The 16,578-nt window shown below is 45.0% G+C and overlaps 1 protein-coding gene across 2 annotated transcripts in view; it reads right to left on the bottom strand.

Moving 5' to 3' along the window:
* Positions 1–3,071, bottom strand: part of LOC140358031 (protein shisa-6-like) — an 89,897-nt gene extending 86,826 nt beyond the window's left edge. For both annotated transcript variants that reach the window (XM_072442673.1, XM_072442674.1), the window contains exon 1: positions 2,429–3,071. In XM_072442673.1, the coding sequence (XP_072298774.1) occupies positions 2,429–2,994 (566 nt within the window). In that variant the 5' untranslated portion in view covers positions 2,995–3,071. The remainder of the gene's footprint in view (positions 1–2,428) is intronic.
* Between the last annotated feature and the right edge of the window lie 13,507 nt (positions 3,072–16,578).

Below are 16,578 nucleotides of genomic sequence, written 5' to 3'. Positions count from 1 at the left end.
ATCCTGTGGTATCGTGTGGTATCGTGCGGTATCGTGTGTATCGTGTGGTATCGTGCCGTATCGTGCGGTATCCTTTGGTATCATGTGGTATCGTGTGGTATCCTGTGTATCGTGTGGTATCGTATGGTATCGTGCGGTATCCTGTGGTACCGTGTGGTATCCTGTGGTATCCTGTGCTATCGTGCGGTATCGTGCGGTATCGTGTGGTATCCTGTGGTATTGTGTGGTATTGTGCGGTATCGTGCGGTATCGTGTGGTATCGTGTGGTATCGTGTGTATCGTGTGGTATCATGTGTATCGTGTGGTATCGTGTGGTATCGTGTGGTATCGTGCGGTATCGTGTGTATCGTGTGGTATCGTGCGGTATCGCGTGTATCGTATGGTATCGTGCGGTATCGTGCGGTATCGTGCGGTATCCTTTGGTATCATGTGGTATTGTGTGGTATTGTGTGGTATCGTGTGTATCGTGTGGTATCCTGTGTATCGTGTGGTATCCTGTGTATCGTGTGGTATCGTGTGTATCGTGTGGTATCCTGTGTATCGTGTGGTATCCTGTATATCGTGTGGTATCCTGTGTATCGTGTGGTATCCTGTATATCGTGTGGTATCGTGTGTATCATGTGGTATCCTGTGTATCGTGTGGTACCGTGCCGTATCCTGTGGTATCCTGTGGTATCGTGTGGTATCGTGTGGTATTGTGTGGTATCCTGTGTATCGTGTGGTATCGTGTGGTATCGTGTGGTATCGTGCTGTATTGCGAGGTATTGTGTGGCATTGTGTGGTATCGTGTGGTATCGTGTGGCTTCGTGTGGCATCGCACATAAAGACCTTCTGTTCTCTGCTTTTTTAACACTTTTTACTATTACCTTTTTTACACTTTTGCCTTCATTTGCCTCTGTTTGTCTTTGTTTGCCTTTGTTTGCATTTGTTTGCTTTTGTTTGCTTTCTTCCCCCTTCGTTCGTCTTTGTTTGCCTTCGTTCACCTTTGCTCGCTTTCGTTTGCTTTCGTTCGCCTTTGTCTGCCTTTGTTCGCCTTTGTTCGCCTTCGTTAGTGTGTGTGTATTTGTTTGAGTCTCTTTTTGTACCTTCGATTCGGGAAGAGCAACAACCCGCCCAAATCGCCGGGCTAATCGTGATCATTACCACCACCGCATTAGTCGCATTAGCCGCATTAGCCGCATTAGCCGCGGCGCGCACATCCGACCCTCTCCTCGGCGTCTCCGGCATCGATTACTTCCACATCTGATCCTCGCTCGTCTCCAGGAATAACCGCATTATCTCGTGACCGAACCGTGGCGTTGCTGGACACGAGCGCCGCGTCGTCTGAAGCGTCACAAACACGTTTCTCTGCTTCTTCTGCTTCTTCCTTGCGGCTCGGAGGCAAAACTGGAGGCGTTCCGCTCGCCGTAGTGGCCAACGCGCCTCGAGTCTGGCAACGGCGGTTTGTTGGAGCAGAAACGGATGATTCTGGTCTGAAGGCGACGGCAGTGACTTCTCGTGGGCCTTTTCAAGGTGGAGTTTGCGTGAGAACTGGACCTTTCATGAACTGTTCACCGAGGGTCTCGATGTTACCGCACCGCCATCGCATCGCCCAAACCACCACCGGACCAATCGCAGCGCTGCGTTGTGGTTTGACGTGAAGCTTCCAATTAAGTCAGAGCAAACAAGGCGAATTTAAGCCAAATTTAGCACAAAAAAAGACATATCTATTGTTTTTCTCATTACTAAATGGAAAAAAAAGTTTGATTTCTAGGCTTGGACCAATCAGCGTGAGGTATTTGTGTTCTTTTCGAGATGAATAAATGTGAAGAACTCATACACTCAGCCGGGCGTGAGTCTCGTGCTGGGCAAGTCATCGAAAGATTGAGAGATTCACTTATCGTCAATGATGTGATTTGAATCGAGAACTCGACCGCCAAAACTCAGTAAAGAAATGTGATTATTTTGTTTATATTAAATGGCACCGATTTAAAAATGGTGCAATTAATGTCCATGAAGCCATTTCTAAAAGACATTTTAATTTTGTTCACATCAAAAATCTAGATGGATCAATATAAAGAAAAAACATCTTTTTCCCATTTCGCCCGACGTGAGCCAGATCCAAATCAGATCAAGTATATTTTGTTTCAAACCTCTTAATCATATTTAACACGTCTTCTTCTTTTACACTTCTGAGAAAGATAAAAGAGTTAATATGACTAAAAGGATCTATAAGAATCTAAGCTCTTAAGTCACGTTGCACCAAGCGACAAAGACGTAATGTCAGGGTAATCATCTCTCACCAACTTCAGATCTTAACTGTCCACGTTCTGTTCACAAACACTGGACGCTCAGTTCTGGAGGTCAAAACATCAACTAACAAAGGGTCAAAGCTGCACAAACCCTTTAAAAAGCCAAAAATACGTCAAAACCAGCTGCCATGTCTTACCGGTGCACGTTCATCTCCTGCGGCGGCTTGGTGGCCTTGTCGTACGCCACTTTTGCCGCGATGCCAATGGCGATGACGAGCGCCACGACCCCGCAGCTGATGTAGACGGTGGTGTTGGTGCGGTCCAGCGCCGGGTCGTACGTGTCCCCGGTGGGCGCGGGCGACGGCGGCTGCGTCTTGATCCAGTCGGGCGTGTTGTAGTTTGTGCACGTCCTCTGCTCCAGGCGCTTCCCACGGTCGGCGCAGCAGAAGCGCAGGAAGCAGCTGCCGCAGCAGAAGCGGTGGTCCGTGTTGTTGCAGGCAAACTCCTTGTCGAACTGACCGCTGACGTCGTAGTAGCCGAGGCAGGTGTCATGCTGCACCGCCGGAGCCTGGACCTGGGTGATCTTCTCGGGCGCGGCGAACGGGAGCGCGGTGCCGTTGAGCGCTTTGTTAGCTTTGGCGTTCCTCCGCGGCGCGGCCTGAACGCGCGCCTTCCGGTTGTCGTCGTTGTCGTTGGTGAAGGCGCTGACGGAGCTGGTTAGCATTAGCAGCAGGGGAAGCAGGTGGAGGCAAACGGTCCGCATCCTGTTGCCCCCGACCCCCCGCCAAAGCAGCGATCCCCGGGGAAGGTTATCGAGGTCGCAGGCCCATGGCGGCGGCTTCTGCTCGTCTCAGAGTCTGGAGGGCGCAGGCGACACTCATCCTGCGCCGGGTTTAAATCCAGGACCGCTTGGTTTGAATCCGCCCAACGAGATTTTGCGGTGACAGCTCCGCGTTGCAGGTCGATACCTTTAGATCGATACCTTTTGATCGATACCTTTTGATCGATACCTTCCCTCGTCGTGATCTGCCAGAAGAACCAGAAGGTTAGTGTGGATCCATGAACGTAAAAGGAGACGTATTATGCTTTTGTCAGGGAAGAGAAAACAGCTCATTAATAGAAACGGGGCCATTGACTTCCTGTTCAAAACTGCAAAACTGGCAAGCCCCGCCTCCTCATAGTGATAAGCCCCGCCTCTTCGTAGTGACATTTCACCGTAACGAGCAGCAGATTGTCATTGATAGTGGCTACGTGACATTTTAAAACTACACGTGTGTCTTTAAATAATCACAACTAAGTACAGGATGTGGGCGGGGATAGGGGGTAGGTGAAAACTGGAATTTTCTCTCAAACTCAAACACGCAAGAATTGATCAAAACACAACTTTGAGGGAACTTGTGATGAAAAACTGTTGGCCACATATTGTGAGCTTTTAATCTTCTAATGGTGTTAATTGTACCTATTACAAAAAAAAAACATTTTAAAAGTCGATTCAAGAAACGCTTCACTTTCTTTGAACACAAGTTATTTTATCTGTCCTGGTTTAGACCTGGATCTGTCCTGGTTTAGACCTGGTTTAGGCCTGGTTTAGACCTAGTTTAGGCCTGGTTTAGACCTGGTTTAGTGCTGGTTTGGACCTGGTTTAGTCCTGGTTTAGACCTGGATCTGTCCTGGTTTAGACCTGGATCTGTCCTGGTTTAGACCTGGATCTGTCCTGGTTTAGACCTGGTTTGGACCTGGTTTAGACCTGGTGACCTGGATTTGTCCTGGTTTAGACCTGGTTTAGACCTGGATCTGTCCTGGTCTAGACCTGGTTCAGACCCAGATTTGTCCTGGTTTAGTTTATAAATTAAGCCACTATTTTGGGAATTGCTGCCGGCGTGAAGTGTATCGAGTGTTGAAGAAACCGAACCCTGTCAAATTTAGCTCTTCATCATTTGGGAATAAAAAGTTAGATTAGAAATTAACACAATAAAACTTTCTACGTATATTTTAGGATATTTCCAAGCGGTTTATGTAAAGAAAAGTGTTCTGAAGATTTAAGAGAAATTGGTTGAAAAATATAATAAAAAAAAGTTTAAAAAATCTTACGTTAGTTTTTAGGAAATCTATTTTTTAAAACTTGCAAAATTACCAAGCAATGTGACAATTTTTTCCGCTCTAAATAAAAATCTCGCCTCATTTTTCTTGAACTTGACAGATTTTTTCAGAGGGATGACGAGCAGTTTTCCCAAAAACATGTTTCATTCTCTCTCCGATTCACCTAAACTTTTTTCCCCACATGATTCAAGAATGTATACTTTCATTTTATAACGTGATATGCTGATAAAAGTGTAAAGCCCTCCGTCTTTTTCTGTGTTTATGATGAGGAAAACTCAGCGTTGTACCAAATTTCTCAGTTTAAAGCGCATGGGGTCTGCATGATTTCTTTCACTCAGTGAATTACATTTATCCAAATATGTTCTTTTAACGCGCGCGCTCAACTTGACCTTCCTAACATGTGAAAAACGCGTGAGATTTCCCCGGGATCTGCCTCGGCTCTACGGCGGGAGCGGCGTCTCTGCGCACCATGGACAGCTCCACTTCCCCCGATCTCGTTCCATTCACATCATCCACAAGTCTTCTCCAAACATGAGAGAAAGAGCCGGCAAACTGCTGCAAACGCGTCCGGACCGCGGCTCAAACGCGAGTCCGGACCCGTCAAGTGGCTTTTGACGCGCGGGATAACTCACCTTTGAAGCGGCCGCGCGCGTGTTCCCCTCCGCGGGGCTCGAGGCTCGGGGCTGGTGCGCTGTGGCCGCCGTGGAGCTCGTCTGACGCGGACACTTCTCTGCGCGGAACGGGACGCAGCTCCACTCTCTCCCTCCCGCGCGCGCTCTTTCTCTCTCTACGTCTTTAGCCCCGCCTCTTCCCTGCGTCACAGAAAATACCCAGAGGGGGAAAAGGAACGCGAAATATCAGTGTGGAAAAGGTGCAAATGAACGGCGATGAAAACGTTTTTTTAAGAATTGTTTAGTAGAAAAATCAAAGATATGCAATAGTAAGTTTTCCAATGTTTAGGGAAAGATAATTCTACATTTAGTAAGTTTTTTATAAAAACCCAGACCTTGAAATGTAGAGGTAAAGTGTGGTGAAAGCAGAATGAATTAAATAGTCATTTTCTTGCTCAAAACTAAAGAAATATTCAGCCTCCTTTGTCATCTTCTTTTGTTCCAACATTATTGATCACGAAATACAGATTCATGTACCGTATTTTCCGAAGTATAAGTCGCACCAGCCAAAAAATGCATAATAATAAAACATATATAAGTCGGGGTAAGAAATGCGGTTGTGAAGTGTGAAAATAACAAATAATATCACATATAAGTCGCTCTGAGTATAAGTATAAGTGCGTTGCATCAATGGAATTTCCCCATGTGGGACAATAAAGGATTATCTTATCTTATCTTATCTTATAAGTATAAATATAAGTATAAGTCGCACCTGAGCCAAAACTATGAAAAAAGGTGTGACTCATAGTCTGGAAAAGATGGTAATTGTTTTAAAAAAATATTCAAGAAATGTTCAGAAAATGCGTGCTTTTCCTCATCATTTAAACTGGTGGAACTGATTTGGAGCAGCAGCATTTATGTGGGAGGGTTTATCACTGACACTCCTCCCACTGGACAGGACCAATCAGACGCTACAGCACAAACAAAGTTCAAAGAAAAATCTTGATTTATAAAATTGCGTCCAAAAGAAGCGTTTGGAACCTTTTCTCCCGTGAACCCCTCCTGGACAAATGAGGAATTACACTGAAAGAACAACACGGAAAAAGATTTAAATTACGTCTGTGCCTTACGTGTCGGATCTGGCTGTAGTGGTAATTTTTTGTGCTTTTTTAAAATTTAAACATTCAACATAAAACACAAAAACCAAACCAAAGTCTGTGAAAAAGGTCAATTTCCAAATTCTGTCAAAGTATTATTATTTTTAATTCAATTTCACTTACAATTTTGATCCAAATCTTTATTGTTGTTGTTGTTTTTTTGTTGTTGTTTTTTTCAGATTATTTGTGATTTGACAAACTACACTCCTTAAGCCGCTTTTAAGGCTCCAACACAATATTTAAAAACAATGTCATTTTGAATCATATGGCACTTTATTGACAGTAAAAAACAACTCGTTGTGTTTCTGTGGTTGGAGCTGGAGCCAAGAGAACATTCCAAAGGTCTATCTATTGTGTCCATGGCAGGAGTTCTGAGGCCCAAAGTCATCGCTCTGAAGCCACAGATGAAGGAGAACATCTTCATCTCTCTCCCTGGTCGAATCAGATGAAGGAGAACATCTTCATCTCTCTCTCAGGTCGAATCAGATGAAGGAGAACATCTTCATCTCTCTCTCTAATGTCGAATCAGATGAAGGAGAACATCTTCATCACTCTCTCTTTTGTCGAAGCAGATGAAGGAGAACATCTTAATCTCTCTCTCTCTGGTCGGAGCAGATGAAGGAGAACATCTTCATCCCTCTCTCTTTTGTCTAAGCAGATGAAGGAGAACATCTTCATCTCTCTCTCTGGTAGAAACAGATGGAGGTGAACATCTTCATCTCTCTCTCAGGTCGAAGCAGATGAAGGAGAACATCTTCATCTCTCACTCAGGTCGAAGCAGATGAAGGAGAACATCTTCATCTCTCACTCAGGTCAAAGCAGATGAAGGAGAACATCTTCATCTCTCTCTCTGGTCGAAACAGATGAAGGAGAACATCTTCATCTCTCTCTCTTTTGTCGAAGCAGATGAAGGAGAACATCTTCATCTCTCACTCAGGTCGAAGCAGATGAAGGAGAACATCTTCATCCCTCTCTCTTTTGTCGAAGCAGATGAAGGAGAACATCTTCATCTCTCACTCAGGTCAAAGCAGATGAATGAGAACATCTTCATCTCTCTCTCTGGTCGAAACAGATGAAGGAGAAGATTTTCATCTCTCTCTCTTTTGTCGAAGCAGATGAAGGAGAACATCTTCATCTCTCACTCAGGTCGAAGCAGATGAAGGAGAACATCTTCATCTCTCTCGCTCTCTGGTCAAAGCAGATGAAGGAGAACATCTTTATCTCTCTCTCAGGTCGAAGCAGATGAAGGAGAACATCTTCATCTCTCTCCCTGGTCGAAGCAGATGAAGGAGAACATCTTCATCTCTCTCTCACAGGTCGAAGCAGATGAAGGAGAACATCTTCATCACTCTCTCTGGTCAAAGCAGATGAAGGAGAACATCTTCTTCCCTCTCTCTCTGGTCGAAGCAGATGAAGGAGAACATATTCAGCTCTCTCTCAGGTCAAAGCAGATGAAGGAGAACATCTAAATCTCTCTCGCTCTCTGGTCGAAGCAGATGAAGGAGGACATCTTCATCTCTCTCCCTGGTCGAAGCAGATGAAGGAGAACATCTTCAACTCTCTCTGGTCGAAGCAGATGAAGGTGAACATCTTCATCTCTCTCTCTGGTCGAAGCAGATGAAGGAGAACATCTTCAACTCTCTCTGGTCGAAGCAGATGAAGGTGAACATCTTCATCTGTCTCTCACTCATGTCGAAGCAGATGAAGCAGAACATCTTCATCTCTCTTTCTCTGGTCGGAGCAGATGAAGGAGAACATCTTCATCTGTCTCTCACTCAGGTCGAAGCAGATGAAGGAGAACATCTTCATCCCTCTCTCTGGTCGAAGCAGATGAAGGAGAACATCTTAATCTCTCTCTCTGGTCGAAGCAGATGAAGGAGAACATCTTCATCTCTCTCTGGTCGAAGCAGATGAAGCAGAACATTTTCATCTCTCTCTCTGGTCGAAGCAGATGAAGGAGAACATCTTAATCTCTCTCTCTGGTCGAAGCAGATGAAGGAGAACATCTTCATCTCTCTCTCTGGTCGAAGCAGATGAAGGAGAACATCTTAATCTCTCTCTCTGGTCAAAGCAGATGAAGGAGAACATCTTCATCTCTCTCTCAGGTCGAAGCAGATGAAGGAGAACATCTTCATCTCTCTCTCAGGTCGAAGCAGATGAAGGAGAACATCTTCAGCTCTCTCTCTCTGGTCGAAGCAGATGAAGGAGAACATCTTCATCTCTCTCGCTCATGTCGAAGCAGATGAAGGAGAACATCTTCATCTGTGTCTCTCTCTGGTCGAAGCAGATGAAGGAGAACATCTTCATCTCTCTCTCTGGTCAAAGCAGATGAAGGAGAACATCTTCATCTCTCTCGCTCATGTCGAAGCAGATGAAGGAGAACATCTTCATCTCTCTCTCTGGTCGAAGCAGATGAAGGAGAACATCTTCATCTCTCTCTCTGGTCGAAGCAGATGAAGGAGAACATCTTCATCTCTCTCTCTGGTCGAAGCAGATGAAGGAGAACATCTTCATCTGTCTTTCTCTCTGGTCGAAGCAGATGAAGGAGAACATCTAAATCTCTCTCTCAGGTCGAAGCAGATGAAGGAGAACATCTTAATCTCTCTCTCTGGTCGAAGCAGATGAAGGAGAACATCTTCATCTCTCTCTCTGGTCGAAGCAGATGAAGGAGAACATCTTAATCTCTCTCTCTGGTCGAAGCAGATGAAGGAGAACATCTTCATCTCTCTCTCTGGTCGAAGCAGATGAAGGAGAACATCTTCATCACTCTCTCTCTGGTCGAAGCAGATGAAGGAGAGCAACTTCATCTCTCTCTCAGATCAAAGCAGATGCAGGAGAACATCTTCATCTCTCTCTCTGGTCAAAGCAGATGAAGGAGAACATCTTCATCTGTCTCTCTCTCAGGTCAAATCAGATGAAGGAGAACATCTTCATCTCTCTCTCAGGTCGAATCAGATGAAGGAGAACATCTTTATCTCTCTCTCAGGTCGAAGCAGATGAAGGAGAACATCTTTATTTCTCTCTCTCAGGTCGAAGCAGATGAAGGAGAACATCTTCATCTCTCTCTCTCATGTCGAATCAGATGAAGGAGAACATCTTCATCACTCTCTCTTTTGTCGAAGCAGATGAAGGTGAACATCTTAATCTCTCTCTCTCTAGTCGGAGCAGATGAAGGAGAACATCTTCATCCCTCTCTCTTTTGTCTAAGCAGATGAAGGAGAACATCTTCATCTCTCACTCAGGTCGAAACAGATGAAGGAGAACATCTTCATCCCTCTCTCTTTTGTCGAAGCAGATGAAGGAGTACATCTTCATCTCTCACTCAGGTCGAAGCAGATGAAGGAGAACATCTTCATCCCTCTCTCTTTTGTCGAAGCAGATGAAGGAGAACATCTTCATCTCTCACTCAGGTCGAAGCAGATGAAGGAGAACATCTTCATCTCTCGCTCTGGTCAAAGCAGATGAAGGAGAACATCTTCATCTCTCTCTCTGGTCGAAGCAGATGAAGGAGAACATCTGCATCTCTCGCTCTGATCAAAGCAGATGAAGGAGAACATCTTCATCTCTCGCTCTGGTCAAAGCAGATGAAGGAGAACATCTTCATCTCTCACTCAGGTCAAAGCAGATGAAGGAGAAGATTTTCATCTCCCTCTCTTTTGTCGAAGCAGATGAAGGAGAACATCTTCATCTCTCACTCAGGTCGAAGCAGATGAAGGAGAACATCTTCATCCCTCTCTCTTTTGTCGAAGCAGATGAAGGAGAACATCTTCATCTCTCACTCAGGTCGAAGCAGATGAAGGAGAACATCTTCATCTCTCTCGCTCTCTGGTCAAAGCAGATGAAGGAGAACATCTTTATCTCTCTCCCTGGTCGAAGCAGATGAAGGAGAACATCTTCATCTCTCTCCCTGGTCGAAGCAGATGAAGGAGAACATCTTCATCTCTCTCTCACAGGTCGAAGCAGATGAAGGAGACCATCTTCATCACTCTCTCTGGTCAAAGCAGATGAAGGAGAACATTTTCTTCTCTCTCTCTCTGGTCGAAGCAGATGAAGGAGAACATATTCACCTCTCTCTCAGGTCAAAGCAGATGAAGGAGAACATCTAAATCTCTCTCTCTCTCTGGTCGAAGCAGATGAAGGAGAACATCTTCATCTCTCTCTCTGGTCAAAGCAGATGAAGGAGAACATCTTCATCTGTCTCTCTCTCAGGTCAAATCAGATGAAGGAGAACATCTTCATCTCTCTCTCAGGTCGAATCAGATGAAGGAGAACATCTTTATCTCTCTCTCAGGTCGAAGCAGATGAAGGAGAACATCTTTATTTCTCTCTCTCAGGTCGAAGCAGATGAAGGAGAACATCTTCATCTCTCTCTCTCATGTCGAATCAGATGAAGGAGAACATCTTCATCACTCTCTCTTTTGTCGAAGCAGATGAAGGTGAACATCTTAATCTCTCTCTCTCTAGTCGGAGCAGATGAAGGAGAACATCTTCATCCCTCTCTCTTTTGTCTAAGCAGATGAAGGAGAACATCTTCATCTCTCACTCAGGTCGAAACAGATGAAGGAGAACATCTTCATCCCTCTCTCTTTTGTCGAAGCAGATGAAGGAGTACATCTTCATCTCTCACTCAGGTCGAAGCAGATGAAGGAGAACATCTTCATCCCTCTCTCTTTTGTCGAAGCAGATGAAGGAGAACATCTTCATCTCTCACTCAGGTCAAAGCAGATGAATGAGAACATCTTTATCTCTCTCTCTCAGGTCGAAGCAGATGAAGGAGAACATCTTCATCTCTCGCTCTGGTCAAAGCAGATGAAGGAGAACATCTTCATCTCTCTCTCTGGTCGAAGCAGATGAAGGAGAACATCTGCATCTCTCGCTCTGATCAAAGCAGATGAAGGAGAACATCTTCATCTCTCGCTCTGGTCAAAGCAGATGAAGGAGAACATCTTCATCTCTCACTCAGGTCAAAGCAGATGAAGGAGAAGATTTTCATCTCCCTCTCTTTTGTCGAAGCAGATGAAGGAGAACATCTTCATCTCTCACTCAGGTCGAAGCAGATGAAGGAGAACATCTTCATCCCTCTCTCTTTTGTCGAAGCAGATGAAGGAGAACATCTTCATCTCTCACTCAGGTCGAAGCAGATGAAGGAGAACATCTTCATCTCTCTCGCTCTCTGGTCAAAGCAGATGAAGGAGAACATCTTTATCTCTCTCCCTGGTCGAAGCAGATGAAGGAGAACATCTTCATCTCTCTCCCTGGTCGAAGCAGATGAAGGAGAACATCTTCATCTCTCTCTCACAGGTCGAAGCAGATGAAGGAGACCATCTTCATCACTCTCTCTGGTCAAAGCAGATGAAGGAGAACATTTTCTTCTCTCTCTCTCTGGTCGAAGCAGATGAAGGAGAACATATTCACCTCTCTCTCAGGTCAAAGCAGATGAAGGAGAACATCTAAATCTCTCTCTCTCTCTGGTCGAAGCAGATGAAGGAGAACATCTTCATCTCTCTCTCTGGTCAAAGCAGATGAAGGAGAACATCTTCATCTGTCTCTCTCTCAGGTCAAATCAGATGAAGGAGAACATCTTCATCTCTCTCTCAGGTCGAATCAGATGAAGGAGAACATCTTTATCTCTCTCTCAGGTCGAAGCAGATGAAGGAGAACATCTTTATTTCTCTCTCTCAGGTCGAAGCAGATGAAGGAGAACATCTTCATCTCTCTCTCTCATGTCGAATCAGATGAAGGAGAACATCTTCATCACTCTCTCTTTTGTCGAAGCAGATGAAGGTGAACATCTTCATCTCTCTCTCTCTAGTCGGAGCAGATGAAGGAGAACATCTTCATCCCTCTCTCTTTTGTCTAAGCAGATGAAGGAGAACATCTTCATCTCTCACTCAGGTCGAAACAGATGAAGGAGAACATCTTCATCCCTCTCTCTTTTGTCGAAGCAGATGAAGGAGAACATCTTCATCTCTCACTCAGGTCGAAGCAGATGAAGGAGAACATCTTCATCCCTCTCTCTTTTGTCGAAGCAGATGAAGGAGAACATCTTCATCTCTCACTCAGGTCAAAGCAGATGAATGAGAACATCTTTATCTCTCTCTCTCAGGTCGAAGCAGATGAAGGAGAACATCTTCATCTCTCGCTCTGGTCAAAGCAGATGAAGGAGAACATCTTCATCTCTCTCTCTGGTCGAAGCAGATGAAGGAGAACATCTGCATCTCTCGCTCTGATCAAAGCAGATGAAGGAGAACATCTTCATCTCTCGCTCTGGTCAAAGCAGATGAAGGAGAACATCTTCATCTCTCACTCAGGTCAAAGCAGATGAAGGAAAAGATTTTCATCTCTCTCTCTTTTGTCGAAGCAGATGAAGGAGAACATCTTCATCTCTCACTCAGGTCGAAGCAGATGAAGGAGAACATCTTCATCCCTCTCTCTTTTGTCGAAGCAGATGAAGGAGAACATCTTCATCTCTCACTCAGGTCGAAGCAGATGAAGGAGAACATCTTCATCTCTCTCGCTCTCTGGTCAAAGCAGATGAAGGAGAACATCTTTATCTCTCTCCCTGGTCGAAGCAGATGAAGTAGGACATTTTCATCTCTCTCCCTGGTCGAAGCAGATGAAGGAGAACATCTTCATCTCTCTCTCACAGGTCGAAGCAGATGAAGGAGACCATCTTCATCACTCTCTCTGGTCAAAGCAGATGAAGGAGAACATCTTCTTCTCTCTCTCTCTGGTCGAAGCAGATGAAGGAGAACATATTCACCTCTCTCTCAGGTCAAAGCAGATGAAGGAGAACATCTAAATCTCTCTCGCTCTCTGGTCGAAGCAGATGAAGGAGAAAATCTTAATCTCTCTCCCTGGGCGAAGCAGATGAAGGAGAACATCTTCATCTCTCTCCCTGGGCGAAGCAGATGAAGGAGAACATCTTCAACTCTCTCTGGTCGAAGGAGATGAAGGTGAACATCTTCATCTCTCTTTCTCTGGTCGGAGCAGATGAAGGAGAACATCTTCATCTGTCTCTCTCTCAGGTCGAAGCAGATGAAGGAGAACATCTTCATCTCTCTCTCTCAGGTCGAAGCAGATGAAGGAGAACATCTTCATCCCTCTCTCTTTTGTCAAAGCAGATGAAGCGGAACATCTTCATTACTCTCTCTGGTCGAAGCAGATGAAGCAGAACATCTTCATCTCTCTCTCTGGTCGAAGCAGATGAAGGAGAACATCTTCATCTCTCTCCCTGGGCGAAGCAGATGAAGGAGAACATCTTCATCTCTGTCCCTGGTCGAAGCAGATGAAGGAGAACATCTTCAACTCTCTCTGGTCAAAGCAGATGAAGGAGAACATCTTCATCTGTCTCTCTCTCAGGTCGAAGCAGATGAAGGAGAACATCTTCATCTCTCTCTCTCAGGTCGAAACAGATGAAGGAGAACATCTTCATCACTCTCTCTGGTCGAAGCAGATGAAGCAGAACATCTTCATCTCTCTCTCTGGTCGAAGCAGATGAAGGAGAACATCTTCATCTCTCTCTCTGGTCGAAGCAGATGAAGGAGAACATCATCATCTCTCTCTCTCTGGTCGAAGCAGATGAAGGAGAACATCTTCATCTGTCTCTCTCAGGTCGAAGCAGATGAAGGAGAACATCTTCAGCTCTCTCTCTCTGGTCGAAGCAGATGAAGGAGAACATCTTCCTCTCTCTCGCTCATGTCGAAGCAGATGAAGGAGAACATCTTCATCTGTGTCTCTCTCTGGTCGAAGCAGATGAAGGAGAACATCTTCATCTCTCTCTCTGGTCAAAGCAGATGAAGGAGAACATCTTCATCTCTCTCGCTCATGTCGAAGCAGATGAAGGAGAACATCTTCATCTCTCTCTCTGGTCGAAGCAGATGAAGGAGAACATCTTCATCTCTCTCTCTGGTCGAAGCAGATGAAGGAGAAAATCTTCATCTCTCTCGCTCATGTCGAAGCAGATGAAGGAGAACATCTTCATCTGTCTTTCTCTCTGGTCGAAGCAGATGAAGGAGAACATCTTAATCTCTCTCTCAGGTCGAAGCAGATGAAGGAGAACATCTTCATCTCTCTCTCTGATCAAAGCAGATGAAGGAGAACATCTTCATCTCTCTCCGTGGTCGAAGCAGATGAAGGAGAATATCTTTATCTCTCTCTCTCAGGTCGAAGCAGATGAAGGAGAACATCTTCATCTCTCTCTCTGGTCGAAGCAGATGAAGGAGAACATCTTCATCTCTCTCTCTGGTCGAAGCAGATGAAGGAGAACATCTTCATCACTCTCTCTCTGGTCAAAGCAGATGAAGGAGAGCAACTTCATCTCTCTCTCAGATCAAAGCAGATGAAGGAGAACATCTTCATCTCTCTCTCAGGTCGAATCAGATGAAGGAGAACATCTTCATCTCTCTCTCAGGTCGAATCAGATGAAGGAGAACATCTTTATCTCTCTCTCAGGTCGAATTAGATGAAGCAGAACATCTTTATTTCTCTCTCTCAGGTCGAGGCAGATGAAGGAGAACATCTTCATCTCTCTCCCTGGTCGAAGCAGATGAAGGAGAACATCTTCATCTCTCTCTCTCATGTCGAATCAGATGAAGGAGAACATCTTCATCACTCTCTCTTTTGTCGAAGCAGATGAAGGTGAACATCTTCATCTCTCTCCCTGGTCGAAGCAGATGAAGGAGAACATCTTCATCTCTCTCTCTCATGTCGAATCAGATGAAGGAGAACATCTTCATCACTCTCTCTTTTGTCGAAGCAGATGAAGGTGAACATCTTAATCTCTCTCTCTCTGGTCGGAGCAGATGAAGGAGAACATCTTCATCTCTCACTCAGGTCGAAGCAGATGAAGGAGAACATCTTCATCCCTCTCTCTTTTGTCGAAGCAGATGAAGGAGAACATCTTCATCTCTCACTCAGGTCAAAGCAGATGAATGAGAACATCTTTATCTCTCTCTCTCTCTGGTCGAAGCAGATGAAGGAAAACATCTCAATCTCTCTCTCAGGTCGAAGCAGATGAAGGAGAACATCTTCATCTCTCTCTCTGGTCAAAGCAGATGAAGGAGAACATCTTTATTTCTCTCTCTCAGGTCGAGGCAGATGAAGGAGAACATCTTCATCTCTCTCCCTGGTCGAAGCAGATGAAGGAGAACATCTTCATCTCTCTCTCTCATGTCGAATCAGATGAAGGAGAACATCTTCATCACTCTCTCTTTTGTCGAAGCAGATGAAGGTGAACATCTTCATCTCTCTCCCTGGTCGAAGCAGATGAAGGAGAACATCTTCATCTCTCTCTCTCATGTCGAATCAGATGAAGGAGAACATCTTCATCACTCTCTCTTTTGTCGAAGCAGATGAAGGTGAACATCTTAATCTCTCACTCAGGTCGAAGCAGATGAAGGAGAACATCTTCATCTCTCACTCAGGTCGAAGCAGATGAAGGAGAACATCTTCATCTCTCTCTCTCATGTCGAATCAGATGAAGGAGAACATCTTCATCTCTCTCTCTTTTGTCGAAGCAGATGAAGGAGAACATCTTCATCTCTCACTCAGGTCAAAGCAGATGAATGAGAACATCTTTATCTCTCTCTCTCTCTGGTCGAAGCAGATGAAGGAGAACATCTTAATCTCTCTCTCTGGTCGAAACAGATGAAGGAGAACATCTTCATCTCTCTCTCTGGTCAAAGCAGATGAAGGAGAACATCTTCATCTCTCACTCAGGTCAAAGCAGATGAAGGAGTAGATTTTCATCTCTCTCTCTTTTGTCGAAGCAGATGAAGGAAAACATCTTCATCTCTCACTCAGGTCGAAGCAGATGAAGGAGAACATCTTCATCCCTCTCTCTTTTGTCGAAGCAGATGAAGGAGAACATCTTCATCTCTCACTCAGGTCGAAGCAGATGAAGGAGAACATCTTCATCTCTCTCTCTGGTCGAAGCAGATGAAGGAGAACATCTTCATCACTCTCTCTCTGGTCAAAGCAGATGAAGGAGAGCAACTTCATCTCTCTCTCAGATCAAAGCAGATGAAGGAGAACATCTTCATCTCTCTCTCTGGTCAAAGCAGATGAAGGAGAACATCTTCATCTGTCTCTCTCTCAGGTCGAATCAGATGAAGGAGAACATCTTCATCTCTCTCTCAGGTCGAATCAGATGAAGGAGAACATCTTCATCTCTCTCTCAGGTCGAATCAGATGAAGGAGAACATCTTTATTTCTCTCTCTCAGGTCGAGGCAGATGAAGGAGAACATCTTCATCTCTCTCCCTGGTCGAAGCAGATGAAGGAGAACATCTTCATCTCTCTCTCTCATGTCGAATCAGATGAAGGAGAACATCTTCATCACTCTCTCTTTTGTCGAAGCAGATGAAGGTGAACATCTTCATCTCTCTCCCTGGTCGAAGCAGATGAAGGAGAACATCTTCATCTCTCTCTCTCATGTCGAATCAGATGAAGGAGAACATCTTCATCACTCTCTCTTTTG

Source organism: Eucyclogobius newberryi, unplaced genomic scaffold, assembly GCF_026437365.1.
Source record: "Eucyclogobius newberryi isolate DKJ021-1_F unplaced genomic scaffold, fEucNew1.0.hap1 SCAF_13, whole genome shotgun sequence".
Taxonomy (NCBI): domain Eukaryota; kingdom Metazoa; phylum Chordata; class Actinopteri; order Gobiiformes; family Gobiidae; genus Eucyclogobius; species Eucyclogobius newberryi.
Note: the sequence above shows the minus strand (reverse complement) of the source record. Positions and strands in the feature narration are given on the sequence as shown.